Source organism: Bactrocera oleae, chromosome 4, assembly GCF_042242935.1.
Source record: "Bactrocera oleae isolate idBacOlea1 chromosome 4, idBacOlea1, whole genome shotgun sequence".
NCBI classification, from domain to species: Eukaryota; Metazoa; Arthropoda; class Insecta; order Diptera; family Tephritidae; genus Bactrocera; species Bactrocera oleae.
In genome coordinates, this window is record NC_091538.1 from 37617017 (window position 1) to 37641323 (window position 24307).

The window sequence follows — 24307 nt, forward strand, 5'->3', positions numbered from 1 at the left end:
TACCGCCGCGATTAAACCATTATAACGACTACTGATTTCCAAGGCCACATGTATAATAATAGGCAATATTTACAGAAATTTCATAGCATTTTCCAGTTTTTACTTTGCTTTCTTATAAACGTGTTATATCCTTCTACTGATCTGAAACGATTTGCGATCTGCTTTATAATACATTAATATTGTCGCCTTCAAAATAGTCCCCATTCGATATTACAATGTCGACGCTTCTTCTAGTCGTCGAAACACTTCTCAAACTCGAATTTTGGGATAGCCTTCAGCTTTTTCAGAGATTTTCATCTATCTTGTTAAACGGCAGCATTTTAAGGTTCTCTTTATTTTTGAAAATAGGAAAAAGTCACAAGGTTTGCCAATTTTATACAAAGAAACAATGAAAATTACCATTTAACTTATTCGCTTAACTTTCGCTTTAAAATGTTATATATGTAATTAATTAATATAATAATTATAAGTTGCACAGACTACAATAGTTTTGTTTACCTTACGGTTTTTTGTAACGCTAATTGATTTAGATATAGAGTTATACAAGGTACAATTCAAAAGTTCCAGGACTTTTTAAACAACGTGGCTTCTAGTGGCGCCATCTGTCTGAAATTGTTATCCCTCAATTGCGTATTCTTCAGTGTTGTCGTATAAAATTTATATAACAGCTAACTTGCATAACAGCTGAGATATCGCGCTACATGTGACATTACATTTGTAGTGTCGGTCGGAAAATGAGCATCGAACAAAGAGCCAACATTAAGTTTTGTTTTAAACTTGGTAAAACTTTTACCAAAACTCATTAAATGATGAAACAAGTTTATGGCGATGATTGTCTATCCCGTAGCCATATTCACGAGTGGTTTAAACTTTTTCAAAGTGGTCGTGAGGACATAAATGAGAAATGAGTCGAAACCCAAAAAATCGCGCCTGGAAAAGTGAAATGTGAAGACAATGCTAATTTGTTTTTATGATTCCAAGGGTATTGTCCACAAAGAATTTGTTCCACCCGGCCAAAACGTTAATGCGGTATTCTACCTTGGAGTTTTGAAGCGTTTGGTAGCACTTATTCATCGCATTCGGCCCGAATATCGCGAAGATGGAAGTTGGCGTTTGTTGCACGATAATGCGCCGTCTCATCGATCGACGCATGTGGCCGATTATTTGACCAAAAATCAAATTTTAACAATCAACCACTCCCCGTATTCACCTGATATGGCACCGTGCGACTTCTACCCATTCGGAAAACTACATTTGGCCATGAAAGGAAACCGCTATGCTGACGTTGATGCCATCCAAAAGGCGACGACCGCCATCCTGAACGCTATACCGACAAATGACCTAAAAAAGTCATTCGATAACCTTCTTGAACGTGCAAAACGTTGTATTCAGGCGGAAGGAGACTATTTTGAATGTTTACCAATGCGACCAATAAATTTTTCAAAAAAAAAAAAACAAATAATATTCGTTTTTTAATAAAAGTCCTGAAACTTTTGAATTGCACCTTGTACATATAGAATTGATTAGAATAAGGAGACGAATTGAAATTCGATGATGAAACTTGTTTGACATTGCGGATTAATGAAACTAGGCCAAAGATTAAGCTTAAACATTTAAATTTGGTGCAGAATACTATTTTGTGAATAATATTTATTTTAAAAGTGGACGTGGTTCCGCCCCTATTTTTATAATGCACATAAAAAATTACTAAAAAATTGGGTCTCTAGCATATCGTCATCCGAAATAGGGTGAATAGGGATCAGTTAACAATCACTATCTCCCAGAAGGCTTTAATTTTACATTACAGATATTACGGTTGGGCTATTTGTGAATCGGTGTTAAAATTGATGAACCGCTCACTTTTAGGTGAAATCACATACCGCAGGAACTGCTCGACGAATCTGAACCAAATTTGATGCATAATGTAACCTTGAGATATTTATGTTCCAGTTTTAAAATGGGTGAAATTGGATTCCAACCGCCCACATCCTATATATATATTCTATCATTAAATACATCTGATTTTTACACCTTAAAATATTGTATAAAGCAAATACCAAAGATTTTATCGATATAAAGCATTATTTAAATTAGTCGAAATCGAACAATAGTTATAATATATATGTATATGATTTTTAAGATATTCCACAGAAGAATATAAATCCGATTTAAGTAAGTAAGATTCAGCGTTTTCTTATCATGAACCACTTTTAATACCTCAAATAATTTGGAGTCTGATGTATACATAGTTTAGAGTTGAGTAGTTCCAAATGTTTTGTATACAACCTTCATATGTTGGAAATTCAAATGTTTTACTTATTTTCCTATTGAGATTTGAGCAGTATGTTATTTGTTTCTGTTATTAAGGCATATTGTAACATTGTGAGTATTAATATAATCAAATCTACTTCCCTGATTTTTGTAACGTAATGTTAATATTATTATTCTCAGAGCAGTGTCAAAAGAGGGCCAGATTACAGATTTTCTATTATCTACAATTGATTAAATTTGAATCTTCTACAAAACGACCAAAGTACGCTCAGTTTTTATATGACCAGCAGAATCAAGAGTTGTGTTATAGCACGTGGAATATTTACAAATATACATACATTTTAAACTCATAGACGCTCTTGTGTCAGTGTTATTTTGTTGGAAATTTACTCTGTTATACTGGATTAAAGCCTGTTTTTAACTGACTTGGAACTCTTGTTGGCTATAAGCAATAACATATATAAATGCAGAATAATGCATTTACCAACAATAACAACACTAATCGCCTATACTCTTGGTATCAGACAGATTTATGTGGTATGATATAATGTTAATAAAGTGGATAAACTGATTGCACAAAGAAAAAGATTAAACAGACGATTCATGTGTTGTTGAGTATTTTTTCATTTGCAATCTGGCACTGGTATTAAATAATTAATCCGAGTTCTAAAGTAAAATATTGACCAATCTAAAATTTCTTAAAAGTGGGGAGTCGGTAATGGAAAAGATTTTTAATAAAACGTTGAGAAAAATGGATATTTTTTTAATTTAATATTACTTGTATACATTAGAAAATTAATAATTGTATCTTTTTTACCGATCAAAAAATACAATTAGTCTATTAAATAGTGCATATTATAACCGAAAATAGCAAATGAACTTCGTATGACAGGCTGTGTACAGGCTGACAAAATTCTACTTAGTGATGACAAATAGATAAATTTTCAATTACAATTTTCACCACTCATTATTGCTGAAATAATTAGACTATACTTATACTGTACTATTACATTAATGGAAGTGTGCAGGTATATTCACTAAATATAGTTTGAATAATGCATGGTTAACAATAATAAAATAAAAATAGAAACTAAGAAAGAAATATCTGAAAGAATGCATTAAAACCAGTATTATGTTAGGTGGTGGTATGGATCCATTTTGTTGTTCAAGCACAAGCCATTTCAGTGAGCCTCTCATTCTATTTTGCTTACTGTAACGAATATATATCCCTCAGGAAATAGAAATTAGTATTGCGATGTTATTGCTCATTACTTCTTAGTTAGAACCTCATCGCAATGTCCTTTCATATACATATGTATGTTGCTGTGGAACATTGTAAATATTCCGTTCATCCCGTATTTTAATAATAGAACAGCATATCAAATGACAAAGTATTTTAGTAATTCCTAAATTTTAGTTTAGCAAACATTGCAATTGCTTCAATGTGTACTAAATACCTACTATGATACAGAATATAATAGTCTTGTTCATGTAATAATTGATTGTAAGCCATGATAGTAACAGGAGTAGATATTAAGTTATGTGAAATATAGGTATTATATTGAATTCCGGTTAACTGTCGCTGCTTCCGTCTATGCAAGTGTTAACTTGAGTAAATTGAAATTTCGCCTTTCGCCGCGTCTTTAAACAGTGTGAAAATCCCTATATATCGATTATGTTAAAAATTATTAAAAGAGCGATAACTCACTAAATAAATACACCAGTAGTAGTAACTTTCGCAGCCAAAATGCGACGGAAGGACTTTATAGTAGTCGATGTCAACATTGGACAATGGGTGTGGCACCGCCTACTTTCAGGTGAAATTCTACATCTCTGAAACGACTCGACCAATTTCAACCAAATTCAGTACATAACATCCAGACATCCTTATATTACAGTGTAAAAACGGCACAATCGGACTACAACTTTTACTTACAAATCAAATATCAATGAAGATATCGTGATGAACCTTTGCCCAAATAGTGACTTAAGGTAATAAATCTTAGGCCTAAAAATGTCGAAGTCGGATCACAACTTTTCTAGCTCCCAGATACTAAATATGTGGACCTCAGCGCTTATAGTTGACTTATTGCCGAATTAATCAAATAATTTCTACCCACATCTATCGGTCAATATATCAGATATCTTATCTCAGGATATACCATAGTTTAATGACGAAATGTGTGAAATCGGTCTACAAATTAATGTGAGTTATCTTCCTTCAATTATTACCATGTTTTCGAGTATACCTGTGTATTGCCAAAAATTTATGCAATCTGTCTACCTCTTCCTCTAGCCCCAATCTACCTGATATAGTAATTTCAGACTTTCCAGCTTTAAACTCTTTGTGTTAGTCAATATGTGTGATGTTTAAATGAAATTATGTAACACGTTTTACTCAACATAATGTGGTTTAACACTGAATATAAATCAAATTGGTATATACTCACAATATTGGTTTCAGCCCCTTTAGGATGAGCTTATATCACATATATCTCATTTCAGTAAATAGTTTTGTTCACCTAACGGTTGTTTGTATCACCTAAAATTAATCGAGTTAGATATAGAATTATATATATATATATGATCAAGATGAAGAGACGAGTTGAGATCCGGGTGATTGTCTGTCCGTCCGTCCGTCTTTGCAAGCTGTTACTCGCTGCCACGCCCACAAAACGCCATTAATCAAAAACAAATAAATTGCCATAACTAAGCTTCACAATAAGATACAATACTGTTATTTGGTATACAGGATCACATTAGGGAGGGGCATCTTCAGTTATAATTTGTTTAACAAGTGGGCGTGGTCACGCCCCTGATAGGTTTAATGTGCATATCTCCTAAACTGCGAAAGACATAATTACAAAATTCACTGAGAACGTGTTTTTAGTACTTCATCGAAAATGGGTGAAATCGAGCGACAACCCCGTCCACTCCCTTTATAATGGTCCTGTTAAAAATTACTAAAAGCGTGATAAATCAAGCACGAAACACGCCAGAGACATTAAATTTTATCTCTGGAATGGTATGAGATAACTTTATGGGAACCGCGTTCAAAATTAGACAAGGGGCATGGCACCGCCCACTTTTAGGTGAAAACCTATATCTAGGGATCTGCTTAACCGATTTCAAAGGAATTCGGTACCCAACATTGTCTTCATATTTATTTCTATGGTATAGTGCGAAATCGGATTACAACCACGCCTATTTCCCATATAACACCATTTAAATTCTATCTGATTCTTTCACTTTCCACTATGCAAATCAAGCAACAATGATTGTATCGGGGTAAAACTTTGATTGAATAATGTGTTTAAAGAGTGCCACCTTGTGACAAATATTGTCTAAGTCTAACCAAAACTCATATGGAGGAGATGGTATGTAAGTAGTATGTGGTATTGGCAAAAATTAATAAAATCAGGTTAATACTACCCTCAACTTCCATATTCTACTTATAATTCTTTTCTCTTATTCTAACCAGTCTTATGTCGAATATGTCGGTCAGTGAGTATTCATTTTTTTTCTCTAACGAGTATACCATTTGACTTTGCGAGAGTATAAAATGTTCGGTTACATCCGAACTTAGCCTTCCGTTACTTGTTATGTTCCTAAAATAAAATAAATGTCGTTACTGTTTCGCTATTTGAGTTAAATAAATAAAATTACTTTTTCAATGTTAAATATATTATGAATGTAACGGTTATCAACAATTGCAAAATAATGCATTCCCATCAAATAAATAAAAAATATCAAATGTTGTTTGCTTTACTAATTCACACCTAAATGATAAGTAATGTAACTAGTATGCTAGCATGTTTATAGAACTTTTGTTATGAGCTCGAAAATCTGTAAATGTATGGAAAAGTCAAAAAAACGAATGAAGGGTTTTTTGGGAGTTTCAATAGTTCAATTTAGTAGACACAAAATAGCCGATTTCCCACACAAATGCTTGCCCATATATACATACACGTATTATCAGGTGCTTATTATTTACTAATCTTGCGGTAGCAGAAATTTGATCTTGAATTATGAAGGTACTTTCGCTGGCCTAACACTGCCAACAATAATAGCATTATACTTGTACAATAACCAATATTATGTGTTGTATATTACGTAGCTGTTGGTTCCGCTGAGCTCAAATTTGAAATCAAAATTTATGGTCTTTGAAACACAAGGGTTTTTTCATACCGTCAGATAAATAGATATTTACTATTCGAATGTTATTTGCTGTAACCTCGTTCATGCTTCTGGTAAGTAAAGAAGTATATAAAATTTTAAGTAACCGAGTAAATTTAGTTTTCACTTTAATGGCTAATAATAAAAACTTTTCCGAAATGATATTTGGATCCATCATAGCTACATAAGGTCACTTAAAATTGAAAATAACGTAGCATCACTTTTCATAATTGTAAAGAAGAAGAAAAAAACAATAAACCTAGAAAGTACTCTAATTGAAACAAAATTTAAATTTTGGTTTTATCTGGTGCTAAACCTCAAAATTTTGTACATGCTATTTGAAAAATGATGTAGTGAATCGTTATCAATAAAAAACTTGATTTCGAATTTTTCGATGAAAATGTCAGGATAATAATTATTATATTATTAATATATACGTTAACACGTAATTAAAAAAATGTTGTATGTATACCTTAAAATCCATCAGCCATTTGATTGCAGATAAACTCTTAGTAAGAGCTTTCAATGTTCAGCCAAAAGTATTATATATATTAAAATATTTAATTCGAAATTATTCAAACGGTGGAGACCTCTTTAATATATCTCCACCTCTTTAATATACCACCACCACCAACCAAATTCATGTCGAATCCAAAACGTAAGTTGACATTAAAAAATATTTTTTTGTGTTCTCTGAAGCAAAATATTGTACTTGTATTTTTTTATTTCGACACAATTTGAAAAAATTTGGAGTTATGAATTTTAAAAAAATTTAAATTTTTCCAAAAAAACTGAATAAAAAAGTTTTAAATTGAAAATAAAATTATTTTTTTTTTTTTATAAAAATGTAACTTTTGTTTATAAAAAAGTCAAATAAATCTAACTTATATCTCATTGGAAAGCTGAGAAAAAATCGTAAACTTAGGCCGGCTAGATATTTTTATAATAAAATATTTTTCTTCGATACGCAAATATTTATAGGAACTTTTTTCAGAACGTTGGAGTTTTGAAAATTCATAACTCCAAAATTTTTAAAATTGCGTGGAAATAAAAATAATACGTGTGCAATATTTTGCCCCAAAGAACAAAAAAAAATGTTTTGCACAATAAAATTTTTTCTATGTAAATTTTGGATGGAATGACCCATATGTATTAACTATGTATACTATAAATATAGATTGGGATGCTTGTGGAAAACTTCACGAAATTATTACGAATAATCTGTCTGGCTAATGACTAGAAATTTATGTTAACGAGTGTGATTGTGCGTAAATATTAATTTTTCTACATATTTGCAGTTCGCGGCAGTTGGACTGAAGATATTGGATTTGATTTGAATACAGACTTCAATAGTAATTCTTATCTCAGCAAGTGAGTGACATAGAGAAGTTATGTCAAATGTAGTCATAGTATACATTTTTATACTCTTGCAACATGTCTCTACAGAGTATAATAAACTAATCGAAATAGATATAAAGTTACATATGTATATAAATGATCAGGATGATGAGACGAGTGGAATCCCAAGTGAGTGTCTGTCTGTCCGTCCGTCCGTCTGTACAAGCGCTAGTTTGAGTAAAAATTGAGATATCTTGATCTTGTACAGACGTCCTTGACATAAAACATATTAAGTGCCACAACTAATCTCCACAATAAGATACAGGACTGTAATTTGGTACAACGAATTGCATTAGAGAGGGGAACCATGGTTGATAAAATTTTTTTTAAGTAGGCGAGGCTCGGCCCTTTCATAATTTTAATGTACTTATGTATCTTCTAAATCATTCACCAAACCTCTGAAAATTGTAGAATTCGGATAATAGCCCTGCCCCCTCCCCATATAGCGGTTTTGTTAAAAACTGGTAAAAGAGCGATAAATCTATAACTAAATGTGCCAGAGACATACTGTTCTACACCTGAGATGATACAAAATGGCGTTATAGGAGGCGATATCAAATTTCTTCGATGGGCGTGGCACCGGCCACCTTTAGGTGAAAACCTCTATCTCGGGAACTACTCGAACGATTTTGTAAGTAACATTATCCTAACATTCCAACATTACAGTGCAAAAACGGGCGAAATCAGACAAAATCCACGCCTACTTCCCGTATAACACAATTTAATTACATTTGATTCTTTCATGTTCCAGTATACAAATACTTTGAGGTGTGCCACCTTATGATAAAAATTGCTCAAGTCGGACCAAAATTATTTAAGCTCCCAGATACCGAATATGTGGCGCGGGTTCCTATTGCGAACTTTTTGCCAAAAATATCGGTCAACCTATCAAATATATTATTGAAATTCGAAAAGAATTTTCCCCGGCCCTTCTTGCAAGTTGCGAGAGTATAAAATATTCGGTTATATGCGAACTTAGCTCTTCCTTACTTGTTATGTATTAATAAATTATTCGACTTATCAACAGTGAATCCTTTTTATCATTCTCCCCGGCCCTGACAGTATTAAAACAGGAGCCGCAAGCCGATCAGTTAAAGGCTAATAAATGTCCATTGAATACTCATCCTGTCGTAACTGGCAGTGGTGGAAGCGTGCCAAAACTCGATAAGCCACCATCACATATAGAAACGGCACCAACAATCGAGGACACACCTAAGAATGCCTTGAACGACATTCTCTGCGTATGTGGTTCGCCAAAAACCGGCACACCACAGGAAATCGAACACAACGGAAACAAAATTGACAAGTCCAACGCGGGAGCATCCAATGCATTTGGTAATGTTGGCTCACCTTACAGTGGCGGCGAAAAAATAATTGGTAAAGTATGACATATCACATATATGTATATACATACATGCGTAGAAATACATATGTCTTGTACGTGTACTTTCAAATACAACAATATTCTTTATTTGGCAACCTTTTCAGCACAAGGAAACTCAGCGTCCCAACAACTGACCGAAGTCGATGGGAGCAAAATTGAGAACAGTACTGGTGGAGGTGCCGCTAATGGAAATAATACCAACGCGCACTCTGATGACCATAAGTAAGATTTAAAGAAGTATAGATTCGAATTATTGAAACTATTTTTGTAATTTTCAGATTTCAGTACATTTTGGCAGCTGCTACCTCAATAGCCACCAAGAATAATGAAGAGACGCTTACCTATCTGAACCAGGGACAAAGCTATGAAATCAAGCTTAAGAAGATCGGTGATTTATCGTTTTATCGTGATAAAATATTGAAGGTACGTTAGAATGTTTAAAAGATATTTAGCATGCAAGGGAAGTTATTTACTAACCGTAAAAAAGAAGAATGAAAAATTTGGTTTTAAATTAAACAATGTAATTCCACATCATACATACATACGTACTTATATATTATACAATTACAAATATCTACACCAATATATACTACGAAAATACCTAAAAATATTATTTTGTGGATATAGTGCTTTGAGTACTTTCGCTTACATATTTACAATATTTGCATACTCATACTTCAATACGTACGTGGTAGTTATATACCATAGTGTCATTTCTAGTTGTGCATATGTATTTGTACATTCAGTACTCATATTCACTTTATTGGAATTTATTCAACTAAATTGATTTTAATATGCTTCAATTAAAACAAATTGCGACAAAAGTAGACGGACATATTCGCACATGTAAGTATGCAGAGCTTAAATATGTGCTGTACAATATGTAGGCGACAGATATTTATCGTCCGCGGAGCTCGGCGAGTAGACTGATTTCATACATAACTATGCTGAATATTTGCTGATTTTTTGCTCAGATTGATTGAGAAACAGAATGATGCGGTGTCGTGTTTTGATGACAACTATCTAACTGTACTTTAAGATCATAAGTGGTCGGCCTACAGACAGCGCTGGGGGGTAGATAGTACCTACTCTTACAATTGACGCAATCATGCAAAATAACATATAACACTTTTGTGTATATACTATTACTCTGTATATGTGCACATATGTATGAAAGTAATATGTACATACATAGATATTTTTTGTTTAGGTGTACATTTTAATTTGCTTTATTATATACTCGTAATAGATCTAAGCTGTATGATGCAATTTTTAAGTAATTTTTTGAAAAAATTGACTGACGCTAAAACGTTAAGCTGATTACACTCACTTGCTCTTAGAAGTGCGCGATTATCATTATAGGTACATAAATATACAAAAGTGTGTTAATTTGTACAACTTATATAAAATATCTCAGTAATTTTCTTTGGAAGAATTTACATCCTGAACAAAAAAATTTTGGAATCACATAGGAATGTAACTATATCCGCGGCACATACATATACATACTTATACATATATATGTATATATCCATATATACACTATAAAAAAAGTAGGTCCATATTATTATTTTTTCATTAATACAAGTTATGAAAAGTGGAAATATAATAAACATTATTATTTTTACAAAAAAACTCGATTTAAAAATATACAGCTTTGCCTGAGCTTTTCGCAGATTCGGAATTCTAGCACTACTCCTACCATACCAATATTCCCTTAGTGCTCATTATTGCTTTTTTATCCCGAATATATTATTTCTAAGCTATTTGCTTTCGAGTCCAGTTTTGTACTGGAAAATAGAAGCCCCTATGTAAACATTACAATTTTAAGAAGTCAATACCTATTCGTGCTTCCTTTAATGACATTTTGGTTCCATTGAACATAACAGGGTTTTTTGGGAAAATTACGACGGATTAGTAGTTAAATTGCTGAATTTCTCTTAATTTCTCAATTAAAAATGCTTGCTTTTCATATTTTATTTATTTTCCATCATAACGTGGATCCTTTGACATCAGCACCGTCGCATTATCAATATGCCTAGTTATAATACTAGTACTGTGGAGCAATAGGTTCCTCCACAACTTTTGGAGATACGTACCCATAATGCGTACATAAGTTATATTTGGAAAATAATATTATATATGGGAAACAGCATTACTACATTTATCCTGAATAAAATCTGTCAAATAAAAAATAAGACTATTTCATCTAATTGCCTAATGATTCATTTATTGAATTCTCTCTATCCTATCGAAATAGATATATTCGGCATAAACTGAGAGTGTTAATTTTTTATTATAAATAAGCTCAAATATCTAGGAATATATATATCATTGCCAATTTTTATTTTTTTGTTATAGAGTGTTATCAAAATCTGCTTCCATGAGCGTCGCCTACAATTTATGGAACGTGAACAAATGCAACAGTGGCAAGCTTCACGCCCTGGGGAACGAATTATTGAAGTAGACGTTCCACTGTCATATGGACTATGTCATGTATCACAACCGTTAAATCCGAACTTCTTGAATACTGTCGAAATTTTCTGGGATCCTTTGAAGGAAGTAGGAGTTTACGTTAAAGTGAACTGCATTTCAACTGAGTTTACCCCCAAAAAACATGGAGGAGAAAAAGGAGTGCCATTTCGATTACAAATTGAAACTTATATAGAATCAACCAACCCTACCGGAGGAACAACAGCATCAGCAATATCGGCTGGTGCTTTATCAATTGCATCTACTTCGGTATCAGGCGGGATAGCATCAGCACCTATCCCGGCCGGAATTAATATACCATCGGGGAACAACCACTCGCTCGTAAATGGCAAGCAACCCGTTCATGCAGCAGCTTGCCAAATCAAGGTTTGTGGTTATAGTTTTAATTTCTTATACTTCACATATATCGTACGCTTTAATATGTATACTTATTAATAATATAATATACGATAACATATGCACACGATTACATATTTATGTCTACAATTTAGCCTGACCATATAAAAATTATAACTAAAGTTATATAATGTTTAATTCGCTACTACAAAAGTAAAATTATGTAAGGGAACGGGAGAACGCGTTAATATATTTTTTGTACTGTTCATGCAACTATAAAACGCACAATTAAATAGCACACTAAAGTTACCTGAGGAAGGTTTATAAAGACGCTAATAGAATTATAATTTTAATTAATAATTTTGGTTAAAGTAATATGCCCAATAGTCCGACTTGTGATCTTGTGATCTTGCTAAAAAATCAGGTCCACCACCTCCCATTCCTCCTAATCAACGAAAATAATAAGAAAGTGATATCTTTACAGATATATGATTATTACTCTCGAAATTTGAAATTATAATGTGTATAATGAACTAGCGCCGAAGCCTTTGAAAATGAAAAAATTAAAGAAATTCATAATAGGTTGAAACTCATCGGAAACGAAAAATAAAATAACAAATATTAATTAATTTTAATAATAATAATAATTTTAATAATAATTATATAATAATAAATTATCTACCCTGGTCTACAAGGAGGATAATAATTATAAGTTATCTACCCTGGTCTATAAGGAGGATAAAGATCTAAACCGATGACGTGAGAAAAATGTTACGAATCCATCTCATGCAGCTTGTGAGATATGAAATATCTTTTTTCGGTGGGCTCAGCGTTACAAGATGTAAATGGTAACTGAGTTGTACTCATAATCATACAATTTCAGCGCTTAAATCCTTTTAACTTTGCCTGTGACGGTACTTTGAGAATGCGAAGAAACTTGACTACAGTACGTTTAACAAGAATTGATTTTATTAAACTATATTTTAAATAAAAATTATTCTAAAAAAATACATAACTGAGGAGCAATTTCAATTTACATTACTACTATTTTTGCACTCGAAATGTTTACATATGTACAATACATACATAAATCAATTAACTCTTACCTCATATGAATGAATGATCCGGTGCACTGCGAACCACACCAACGATAGCTCTCAACGCTATATTAAATATAGCACCTGTGGACATTGCCGGTAGGTGCATTGCTGCGAGGTGTGCTATTAGGCTCAGAGAAGCTGGGCTTTTAAAGAGGTCCGAACAAGGACACGCCGCAATTCTCTCCTCCTTCACCTGCATTCCTGAAAATTTGGATCACTGCGTCACAGCGGCCACTCGAGGCGGCTTTTTCTCTGCTCATATCCCGACGAGGGAGATGTGAAGGGGAAGAAGCCGCTGGAGAAGAGACGCGGTGAGCTTTTTCACGGATGGGTCGAAGCTAGGAGGGAAAGTTGAAGGGGGGGTATTCTGTAAAGAGCTCTCCGTCAATCTTTGCTTCAGGCTACCGGACCACTGTAGCGTTTTTCAGGCGGAAGTGGCCGCGATCAAGGTGACGGTAGAAGTACTGTTACGTAGTGTAGCTTCGTTTAGAGAGGTGAGCATTCACTCCGACAGCAGAGCGGCAATACAAGCCCTGAGTGCGCGAACCGTGCATTCAAAGCTAGTCAAGGAGTGTCTGTCCTCGCTAGAATTAGTATCAGGCTACTTCAATATCAGGATGGTTTGGGTGCCTGGTCACAGCGGAATCGCTGGGAATTGCAAGGCCGATGAACTGGCCAGGGGGGGCACCCTTGCCCCGCTCACATCGGAATGAGATCGAGTTGGTTCTCCACTAACGTCTTGCATTCTGGCTCTGGACCAATGGACCTCGGATGCGCTCAGCAGACGCTGGTCGACGACCAGCTCCTGCGCGACTGCGCGGTCCTTCTGGCCGAGAGTGGATCGCAGGAGGTCGGGGGATCTTCTCGCCTTGAACAAAGTTCACCTCGCCGCCATGGTAGGAGTTCTCACTGGGCACTGTCCAATGGGAACTCATGCGGTGCGGCTTAGAATACTACCCGATGGCAGTTGTCAAAGCTGCATGGAGGAGGGTGAAGTGGAAACATCCCGGCCCTCCATTGTCCGGCTTTTGCTAGGTTGAGATTGAAACATCTCGGCAATCACACTTTTGGCGGACCAGAAGATCTGGCCGAAACAGATATTGGCCGTCTCAACAAGTTTGTCATAGGCACAAAGCGCTTTGTCGACATGTAAGGGTCATTTGATCCGGCTCATAGGAGTTTTGGGTACCACAACGGACCGGCGTTTAAGCTGTCCAAGTGTGATCCTTCTTAGGATCGACCCTCTAACCTAACCTAACCTAACCTAACCTACCTCATATGAACTATAACATTTTTTTATAAGATACTGGCTCGATTTCACCTATATTCAATATCAACCTGCTTAGAGTGCCAAATAACACGGTACCATTATTTCAATTTTTATCATGTTATCGCTTGCACGGAGAGTTGGATAAAGAGATGGTCAGAAAGACATCCGGTTTTCAATTAGTATTATCGTTTCCCCGATCATTTTTATATACCATATAATAGTATATGTATTTCGATTAGTTTTAGTAGTTACAAACAACTATCATCTGTCATCGATTCGCCTTTCTCTGCTTGATATTTTTACGAGCTGCTCTCTTGTCAAACAACAAATACATGTAAAAGCAACAACAAAGTTTCGATTTGAATTGATACAAACAAGTAAGCGGATACCTCATTAAAGTGGTATAGCCGCTATCCTCAATGCTACTATGTGTTTTTAGGCCTGTTTTATCATTGTGAATGGCCCAAAAAACAAATTATTCTCAAAAATCAAAATACATAGTTTTTTCAATTTTTAAAAATTGTATAATATAATTGTTCATAGAAAACAATAAAGACATAATTCGACAGCTTCCTGACAAAACAAATAGATTTTTATCGATATGTATGTATACGTATATATGGGCTGTACAGTTATGTGAAAAATAATAAGGACAGTGGCCTACAATTAATGAAGTTAATTTGCATTCAGAAATGTGAGAAAGACAAAAGCAATTAACTTAGTAAATTTATTGGGAGCAAATTGGAAATAAGTCTTTTTTAAAGTTTTTCCCTGGTTTGGTAAATTTTTGTATTTTATATGCATTTTTTTCAATAATAATGCGATTTTAACATGTGAAAAAAATAAGGACGCCTCTTGTTTTACTAAAAAAGTTACAATATAAAAAAAAAGGAAATAAACTAGTTTTGATTCAATTGTGTTAATATTAATTTCTAATTAGAAAACCCAGAATTGCGTTCCATGAATTTTGATAAGTTGCCAAATCTCATCATTGTTACATTGGCACTTTCTTCTTATTGACGCTTTCACTGTATTCGATTAATTTTCAATGGAATTTAGATCTGGGGTTTGTGGAAGCCATTCCAATTCATTGATGTTGTTGACCCTAAACCAGAGAATGTTAATAAATAGAGAAGGAAAGAAATGCTAGTTGTGCTAAAATGTAAACTGTTAAAAGGGAACATCGAGAATGCGCAAATCCGAACGTTCAATTACACCACGTCAAAAAGGTACCTTCCCCTCATGATAATCGAATTCAACAAACTACACCACTCTAAGCAGGAACCAAGTAAATTGTCACCACCTTATAAAGGAACGGCTAATATATGTATGTATGCGCAGATGTTCTTTGGCATGCGTGTAAGAGAAAATTAGAATAACAAAAAGAAATAATAGATTTTGGATTTAATAAGGAGAAAATGAAAATTAAATTAAAATAAATTTAATAAAAAACGTTTATAGAAATAAAAGAAATAAAACAACATCTGTGATAGGATTTGAACTCAGGCAATATATTTAATGTAAATTTGCAATAAGGAGCTGTGCTATACAAGCAGCACCACAAACAATAATTGAATATGTGAACATTATCATTTTTTACTTGTTTCAAATGTGAATATTCTCGAAATTGCCTTTCCTTCATTCACATATCTAAATATATGTATGTACATATGTCCCTCAATATGCCTTTTGTAAAAAGTTTAAGCATTTGTGCAAGCGATAAAAAAAATCGTAGACGCACCATCATCGACCAATAAGATTCGAGCAAGCTCGCCCTGTATTTTTTAAATATTTCATATTACAACACCAAAAAAATTCATTTATAAGGAACGCGCGTATGCTACAAAACGCAGTGCGATCGTTTATAATTCTGCACTGCGCTCTTTTTCGGTTTTCATATGGAATTCCTACCACAATTGCACGAAAATGAAGTTTAAATAAAAATGCATGAAATTAAATTAGAATGGCTTCAGTAAAATTGAAGAATCAGCAAAATTTCAATTTTACAATTTGTATCACTGAAAATCCTACCATTCCCCTCGCATTTGTATGTTGCCCTTAAGCTGCTTCCTTACACATTTGCTAAAAATCAGAAATTGAAGAATTTGTCTGATGTTCCCTTCAGAAGGAGAATTGGCAACATGACCTAATAGCGAGTTAAAATAATAATATTAATTTATTTCACTATATATGGCATTAAATTATAAAATGTATATAAAATTGCCATTCATATGAAATCCTTTATTACTTCTATATATTCTAAGCACACTCCATATAATACTTTTATATGTATGTTTACTTATAATCATTATTTCATAGTTTTTCGATTTGGCCCATTTTACCTAATAAGAACTATTAATATGCAGCCCAATCGGTATCTTCAATAGCAAACCACTGCAAAAATAAAAACGAGACAACATAGCCGACCGACATTCGGCGTCAATATGTATGCAAGCTCGTATGTATGTATGTTCTCATTTGGTTTTTTTCAACGTTTTATCAGAACTCAATTTTTTGCTCCGCTCGTCTCCGCGCGAACTCGCCGTTACTTCCATGGCGTGACATCATGGTCAGAGGCGTTTTAACGGAGGATTTGTATCATATTATTATATTGCTTAATTTTTATAGAAAAATACTGATATCTTAGGGCTTAGTTACGCAATATTATAACATTTACGTAAAAATATAGATACACATAAATTCATACCTATTTAAACGTTTTTTAAATGAACTCGATTAATAAAAATATATCTGAAATAATTATTGGCATAACCCTATCCCTCCTTGCCTGCGATCGTTCGACTTGCTTCTCGCAAAAAGATAAAAGTGTAAACAAAAGTCATTGTTTGTGCGGGGCAAGAAGAAGCAACCATCAGCGTACGTGTACTTATGAATGTATGTGTGATTTTCACATTTGTATAAATACACATGAATAAGGGAATATGCAATAAACCCAAACTAATTATTTTAGTGAGTAAAATATGATATATAAGTAATTGAATTGAGATCAGCTAAAATGTCAAATAATAAAATAAAATCAGCATAAGAATTAAGATTTATGATTTACAGGATTCGACCATAAGCGTTTGTATTCGGAATGGATTAACTCCTTCACGCTGAGCCACCGCAGAAGTGAAACCGCGGCCGCTTAGCCGTTGTTTTATTGTTATCCTTTACCATTTTGCCATTAGATATTGTTCATGCAGCACACAAAAATGTTTTGAAGAATTTATCTATTAATTACTTATTTTATTGTAAATTCTGGGGCTTTAACCAATAATCGTCTTATATATTAAGGATTATTTTAAATTACAAAAATTATGATTTTTTGGTTATATGCAAATGTAAATCAACATGCGCATAATTCATTTTAAAACATTCTTTGTGTCTATTTATAGCCTTTTCCCGTTACGATTATTGCGTGGTGTATTTCAAATGTTGTTGTATTTTTCGATGTTCCCTCTTGTGAAAAGCTCAATTTAGTACTTCTTAACATTTGCGCCTTCTCTATTTATTAACATTCTCTGCCTAAACCACTCTTTTGTACTCTTAGCCGTGCGTTTGGAGTCTTTGCCTTGCTGAAATATATACCAACTTTAGTGGCATATTATCATCAGATACTGCAGCATACATTCTTGAACTGTTGCGACATAATCGTTTGCCTTCATATAGCCCTGGATCCTATGGAGCGGTCCCCGACCGTTGTATGAAAACGACACCCAAACCATAATGTTTTTGCCACCATGTTTAACGGTCTTTTTTATGTATTTATGGTTGTAGGCTGCATTTTCGGTCTTCTTACTTGATGAATACCTCGATCAGATTTAAATAAGTACTTTTTTTCGACAGATCAGAGAATGTTACGCAATTTCTCTTAAGGCCGAATGCTCCTTAGCAAACTTTAGCCTTATTGCACGTTCTTCTTGGGCAACATTGGCACTTGGGCTTCGGGTCTTGAAATTTTCCTTTGTAAGCACTTTGCGAATAGTTTATGTGTTAACATCAATATTCAAATTACTAACACAGCGAAATATATTTGTTTGGCTGTTAATCTTATTTTAGGCATCATGCCACGTATTCCAATCAGGGGAACGCATTTAACTCCTTGTTCAATAATTTTTTTTGGAAGCTTAAAGGAAATTCGCTGCTTCTTTGTACGAATTTCGTTGTTTGAGTAAATTTTTAATATGCCCATATATATTTATTAAAGAGAAAAACCAGGTTGTAACTGATTGATAATAAACCTGAAAGTATTATTCTTACTTTATCTCTGAAAATTAAATCGCACAACCGTAAGCTGACTTTGTTGAATGGCTTTTTACGAAATGTTATAAATAATTTGGATTTTTCCAAAGAAATTTGTTTTATAAATTAGTGTTAAAAAGATGCCCCTAACTGGCGTAGTTGTGTCTTTATGCATCCCTGTCCTTATTATTATATTTTTCACATAACTGTCTGTATGTGTATATATTTTATACGCATCAATGTGTTTATAAATTTGATTTAATTAAAGATATTTTTTATATTATTTAAAACCAAGTCCTTAAAATTTTTCTAGGTATTCAAGTTAAAAGGCGCTGATCGTAAACATAAGCAGGATCGCGAGAAAATTCAAAGGCGCCCTCAAGTAGAGCAAAACAAATTCCAGCCAAGTTATGAATGCACTATTATGAACGACATACCTCTGGATGTATTACCACCCACAACATCGGGTTGCTTTAGCCCTGAATAGTAAGACACATACATATATTGTACATATATATCCAGTAGTTATATATAATAAATCGTACATAATGTACGCAATTAGTGGATTTACGGTACAATTAATATTAGTAATTTGGTATTTGAAATTATGAATTTTTATCTAGTATAAAAAGTATCAACTACTAACAGTGCGATAAATCTATAACTAAAAGCATCAAGGACATTAAATTTCACATCCAGGATGGCACAAAAGGCCTTTATAGGAGCAGGTGCCCACATTTAGGTGAAATCACATATCTCCGAACCTACTCAACCAAGTTCAACCAAATTTGGTGCGTAAGATTATTTTAACATTTCCATGTTACATGTTAAAATCATCGCCTACTTTTCATATAACATTAAACATTGAATTCCATCTGATTTTAGGGCATATCCTCTCAGGTCTAAAAAATGTCAGACCATACCTATTCAAGCCCCCAGAGACCGGAAATGTAGACCCCAGAGCATTTGGAAGACTTTTTACCGAAAATACTGGTCAATCTGTAAGATATATATTTGAAATTCAGGGAAAATATTTTTTTATAATATACCTTTGTAACAAAAACGGGTTGATTCGGATCTATATTTCCCTTAGTCCCCATTAACCTAATATCAATTAAATTGAGAGAGCGTGTATTTCTAATATCAGTGTATCTGTGCACCTAAAATGAAGAAAATCGGTCGAAAATTTGCCATAGCACCCATATAACTGATATTCACGATTTTGAAACGTCCGGCTGACTTTACTCCATATGTGTATAGGTAGGTAGGTTGGAAAGCTGCTCTTCGCTTAAATCTCCGACCTCGCCCGAGCATCGGAGGGGACCGTTCACGATCAGCTATTCTATTACCGCCCGCTGACCATTTAGCAATCTGCACGGGCACCTCGACACCTTGGCTTAAGGTGGTGTAGGTGCGGGTGTCCTCATAATTCCACAAAGGGGAAGGGCGTAAAGTCGAAGGTTTATTCATCCATGTCCCCATTGTGGCAATTATGCGGATTCCCTCTTAGTTCGTAAGAGGCATGTGCGTACCCATTTGGGTTGCACCGATTACTTTTACCTAAGCCCCTTCGCCACGGCAAAGCGACCAACGATGAGGAAGCCATATGTGTTTAAATTTATATATTATATTTATAAAATTGTTTGAAATTAAATTCTCAAGTATATCTGAGCAATGTAAAAAATGAATGCAATCAGCCCTTCCATTTCTATGCCGCCAATTTTCGCTGATGTGAGGTATAATAAAGTAATAAAACTAAAAGAGTCTATGACCTTCAAAATAAGTTAATATGATACCAAACTTAATTGTAACCCATTCACCATTTCGTCGAATAATGAAGTTGAACCTTTTTGCTACATTTCTTAATATAAAGATTTGCCAACACCTAAAGACATTTCCCCGGCTTTGATCCTTGCAAGTTGCAAGAGTATAAAATGGTTACGCTCGAACTTAGCCCTTCCTTACTTGTTTTATATAAAATTTTGTAATATCTGAAATTATTTTTCCACTTTGGAGCTTTGAAAATTGCGACTTTTCGGTCGGACCCGAACTTAGCGCTTCCATACTTGTTTAATATACAGTTTTGCCAACACCTTAAAGTATTTCTCCGGCTTTGATCTTTGCAGATTCCGAGAGTATAAAATGTTTCGTTACACCCGAACTTAGCCCTTCTTTTTAACATTCTAATACACTTATAATGGGAGATTTGAACAGTCTATACTTTTTGCAAACCTCGTTCAAATATTTCCAGTTGGATTTATTTTAGTAATTAGTATTATTAAGGGGGTGCTTTAATTTTGACACAAAAATTTTTAACTACTGCGAACCAAAGATGAAAATTTAAAAATCAGAAAACTATTGCGTGTTTGGAGTATGCATTATTCCTGGAGGGTGGTTTGGAACAAGTGTCCCCTAGTCACCATCTAGGTGTAATTTTGAGAGACTTTCTGCAGTGACATTGCATTTATTAAAATATATAATTACTTCAAATTAATTGAAACTAATTGGTTTGACTCTATGCTCCTTCTAGTACTAATCGTGGAAATCTGGTAACATTTTTCAAAAGCGTTATCAATAATTAATGGAAATATTCTACTCAATCTCCTGGCTCCATGTAAGAACCATCTCACTAAAGGTTCTCAAAGTTTGGCCAAAGGTCTATGGCATATACATATTATGCTTTCTTCGATCTAATAGGATGTAGTCTTCAGTTCCGCACGGAATGAAGTCTGCTTTTATTCTCTGAGGAAGAGTTTTCACTTTAACTCCTATCCCAAAAATGCTATTTTAGAGCACATTCGTGCTTTTTTTTTTTTTTTTGCACACATGCGTACGGACCCGTATGAATTAATTCAGTGTTACATTCGTATCACACAATACTTAAGACTTATTGCACACAGATCGAGTTAATTAAACAGAAACGGCAGCAGTGTGCTGTGTGTGTTAAAGTTAAAGTTTCGACGGGGTGATAACGACTTCTTTTAGCCAATTTCATTATGATATTGAAGTATGTCGTCCATATCATACCGTAGATTCTCATCGGTGTATTTCTAGATTCCGGAATTTGAATGTAGTGCCCTCACAAGTATTGGGTTAATATATGTAAGTATGTATATGTGTGCTAAACTTTATCAATCTTTACTCATTTACAGAAACAAACACAACCGGTTTTGTCATTGCAACTGAAATTTTTCGCTATTCCTACACATGGGTGTATGTATGGTCATACATATGATATCTACATATGTATAACAAACAAACATATGACTAAACATTCACATACACATGTTGATGCTTGACATATCTGTCATCGTTTCTCAAAATTTGTATGTGTTATTTTGCAAATTTTTTAAAGTCTGACAACAGACTCTAGCGGTAGCGAACTCCACGTCGACTCTGACTCCGACAAAGAGTGCAGAAGACTTTCTCAATTGAATGCACAAATACAAGTGCAAACGCAGAGCTGAACCAGTACTGAATATTCTCTGTGCACCAATACGTGCGTTGATAATACCGGCCAACAAATTCCATCTCACCACTACATGGTGCATTTGCAAAACTTAACTTTTTGCAATATATTTAAGACTGTTGCGTAGGAGCTCCGGTATCGGTATCGTGTTTAGTAAGTATTCGAGTTTGAATGTGATCGGGAGTGTTAGCAAGCCTCAAGCGCAAGCGCGACATTACAGTAAAAAAGAAAGCAAAGAAAGACTTTAATCCCAACGACATATTGGTATTTTTTGTGCTATAAAATCTACTTTACGAACGAGAGCTAAATTAGCCTAGATTCGAGTATTGGCGAAGACTTCAGTTAAGATAGAGCGTTTTTGTGTCGATAGTCTTAGATAAGTACACAAAAATAATTCACAGGGTAGGCGGTAGACGAAAAAACCTGAATGGTCCGATACGTTTCGTCGATCATGTACTCTACGTCAAAGGATTTCCACACAGCTCCACACAACTTTACTGAATGCGTAGAATTGTTAAGCTCAAAAACGAAGTTGTTACGCCGTGTTTGATAGTTCGCTAAACAGACATCGTTGTTTTTGTTAATAATATTACTGAAGAATTGGTCGCTCGCTCGATATAGCCTGTGGTATGTATGTATGAGCTCAAAATTTTAATGCTTGCTACAGCTAAAATCTTTTAGTTTATTATTTGTATGCCATGTTATGTAATACATATGTACTTGTACATACGCATTTGCCCAAAAATGTTTTGTAAGATGTTCAGTTTCAATAATAAAAGCAGCTTCAGACAATTCAGGATCTAAATGAATTTCCCCTAATATCTTGAATTTTAGAAATTGTTATTTTCAACAAACAGTTGAAATTTTTTCCAACAAAGAAACATTTTGATTTTCAAATTCTGACGTTTAATATTACAATAAATTACATAGTACAATACGTTAGGTTATTTTAAATAATACTAAAATTTGTTTTATTTAGAATTAATATTCTTTAAATGTGGAAAGGCAAATAACTTGACATTAAAAACCTTCAAACTAATGTTCTAAACACAAAGACGACGGCAATACACGACGTAGCGACAGCGAAATTTCCTTGTCTGCAAATGGCGTCTAGAAGCCAGCTTCTTGAACATTTTAAAGACAACGACATATCAAACAGCTGATGTACACAATTTCGTTATTACCGTACTAAAACCTTTCACTTCACTGAAATTTAAATATTTTGTTCAAAGGGATTTTTTTTGTGCAAAAAATAAGTAAGAAAGTCGATTAATTTGTTTTAAATTATCAATGTAACAGCTTCGAATAATTTTAGCGTTCACATATTAGTGGCACCACTACAGTTACCCCTTGTCATTGGCAAAATTATAAATAATTTTAATTTAGCGACAACAATAAATGCAAACCATGCTGCTGTAATATCTTTTTGTTTTCTAAATAACTGTGCCCACAAGAACATGTGTTTTTTAATATTTGACACATCCTGCCTGTCGTCTGTCGTCTTCAATCTGTTTAATGCATAAGATATCCCCTACCGTGGAAAAACTAAATACAACGACAAATTTTTGGATTAGCTAAATATATTGGAATAAGAGTGATGTAAAATGAAGGAATAGAATTGGCGTTACATAAAAAACTAGTCGGGGACTGCTTTTCTACTAAAATTAAAACATCAAAACGTTTCAAAAGCTATATGACAAATGCTTTCAGTAGTTGCAGTTTTTGATTTATGATCGGGATGTTCAGATATTTTAATAAAGAAGCGTAATTTATTGATTGTATTGTTTTTAAAATATTTAATGTATCTCTACTCTACTTATATATATTTTCGTGTAACCATAAATAAATATAAATACCGAAACTATTGGTCAAATTGATTCAGTGAAATATGTATATTCTTTTGCTCTTTTTCATTTTTAACCTAGTATGAAGATTTGGCCCAATTCACCGGTACACCTTCCCAAGTACGATGGCATATTGCCGTACACTGGCGGATCAGCTGTTACCAACTCCAGTCCCATAGCCATAAATAGTGTTACTTCAACGAATTCGCCAACGCTGAAACTAATGGAAGCTAACATGGTGTCGCCTCAGCAGTCGGTCACGCCAGACATGGATGACTACGTAAGCATACTGATGGATTTAAAGTTGATAGCATAACTTCA

The 24307-nt window shown here is 34.0% G+C and overlaps 1 protein-coding gene across 6 annotated transcripts in view; it reads left to right on the forward strand.

Annotated features, from left to right (window-relative positions):
- The window catches only part of gem (transcription factor CP2 like gemini), a 41990-nt gene that overhangs the window by 8228 nt on the left and 9455 nt on the right, over positions 1 to 24307 (forward strand). For 2 of the 6 annotated variants that reach the window (XM_014240186.3, XM_036375928.2), the window contains 7 exons: positions 7746 to 7818; positions 8873 to 9222; positions 9334 to 9451; positions 9508 to 9652; positions 11591 to 12088; positions 18987 to 19159; positions 24068 to 24266. In XM_014240186.3, the coding sequence (XP_014095661.2) occupies positions 7746 to 7818; positions 8873 to 9222; positions 9334 to 9451; positions 9508 to 9652; positions 11591 to 12088; positions 18987 to 19159; positions 24068 to 24266 (1556 nt within the window). Of the gene's footprint in view, positions 1 to 2720; positions 2809 to 7745; positions 7819 to 8872; positions 9223 to 9333; positions 9452 to 9507; positions 9653 to 11590; positions 12089 to 18986; positions 19160 to 22293; positions 22770 to 24067; positions 24267 to 24307 lie in introns of those variants that run through there. The other 4 variants (XM_070108619.1, XM_070108618.1, XM_036375939.2 and 1 more) reach the window with 4 other exon arrangements.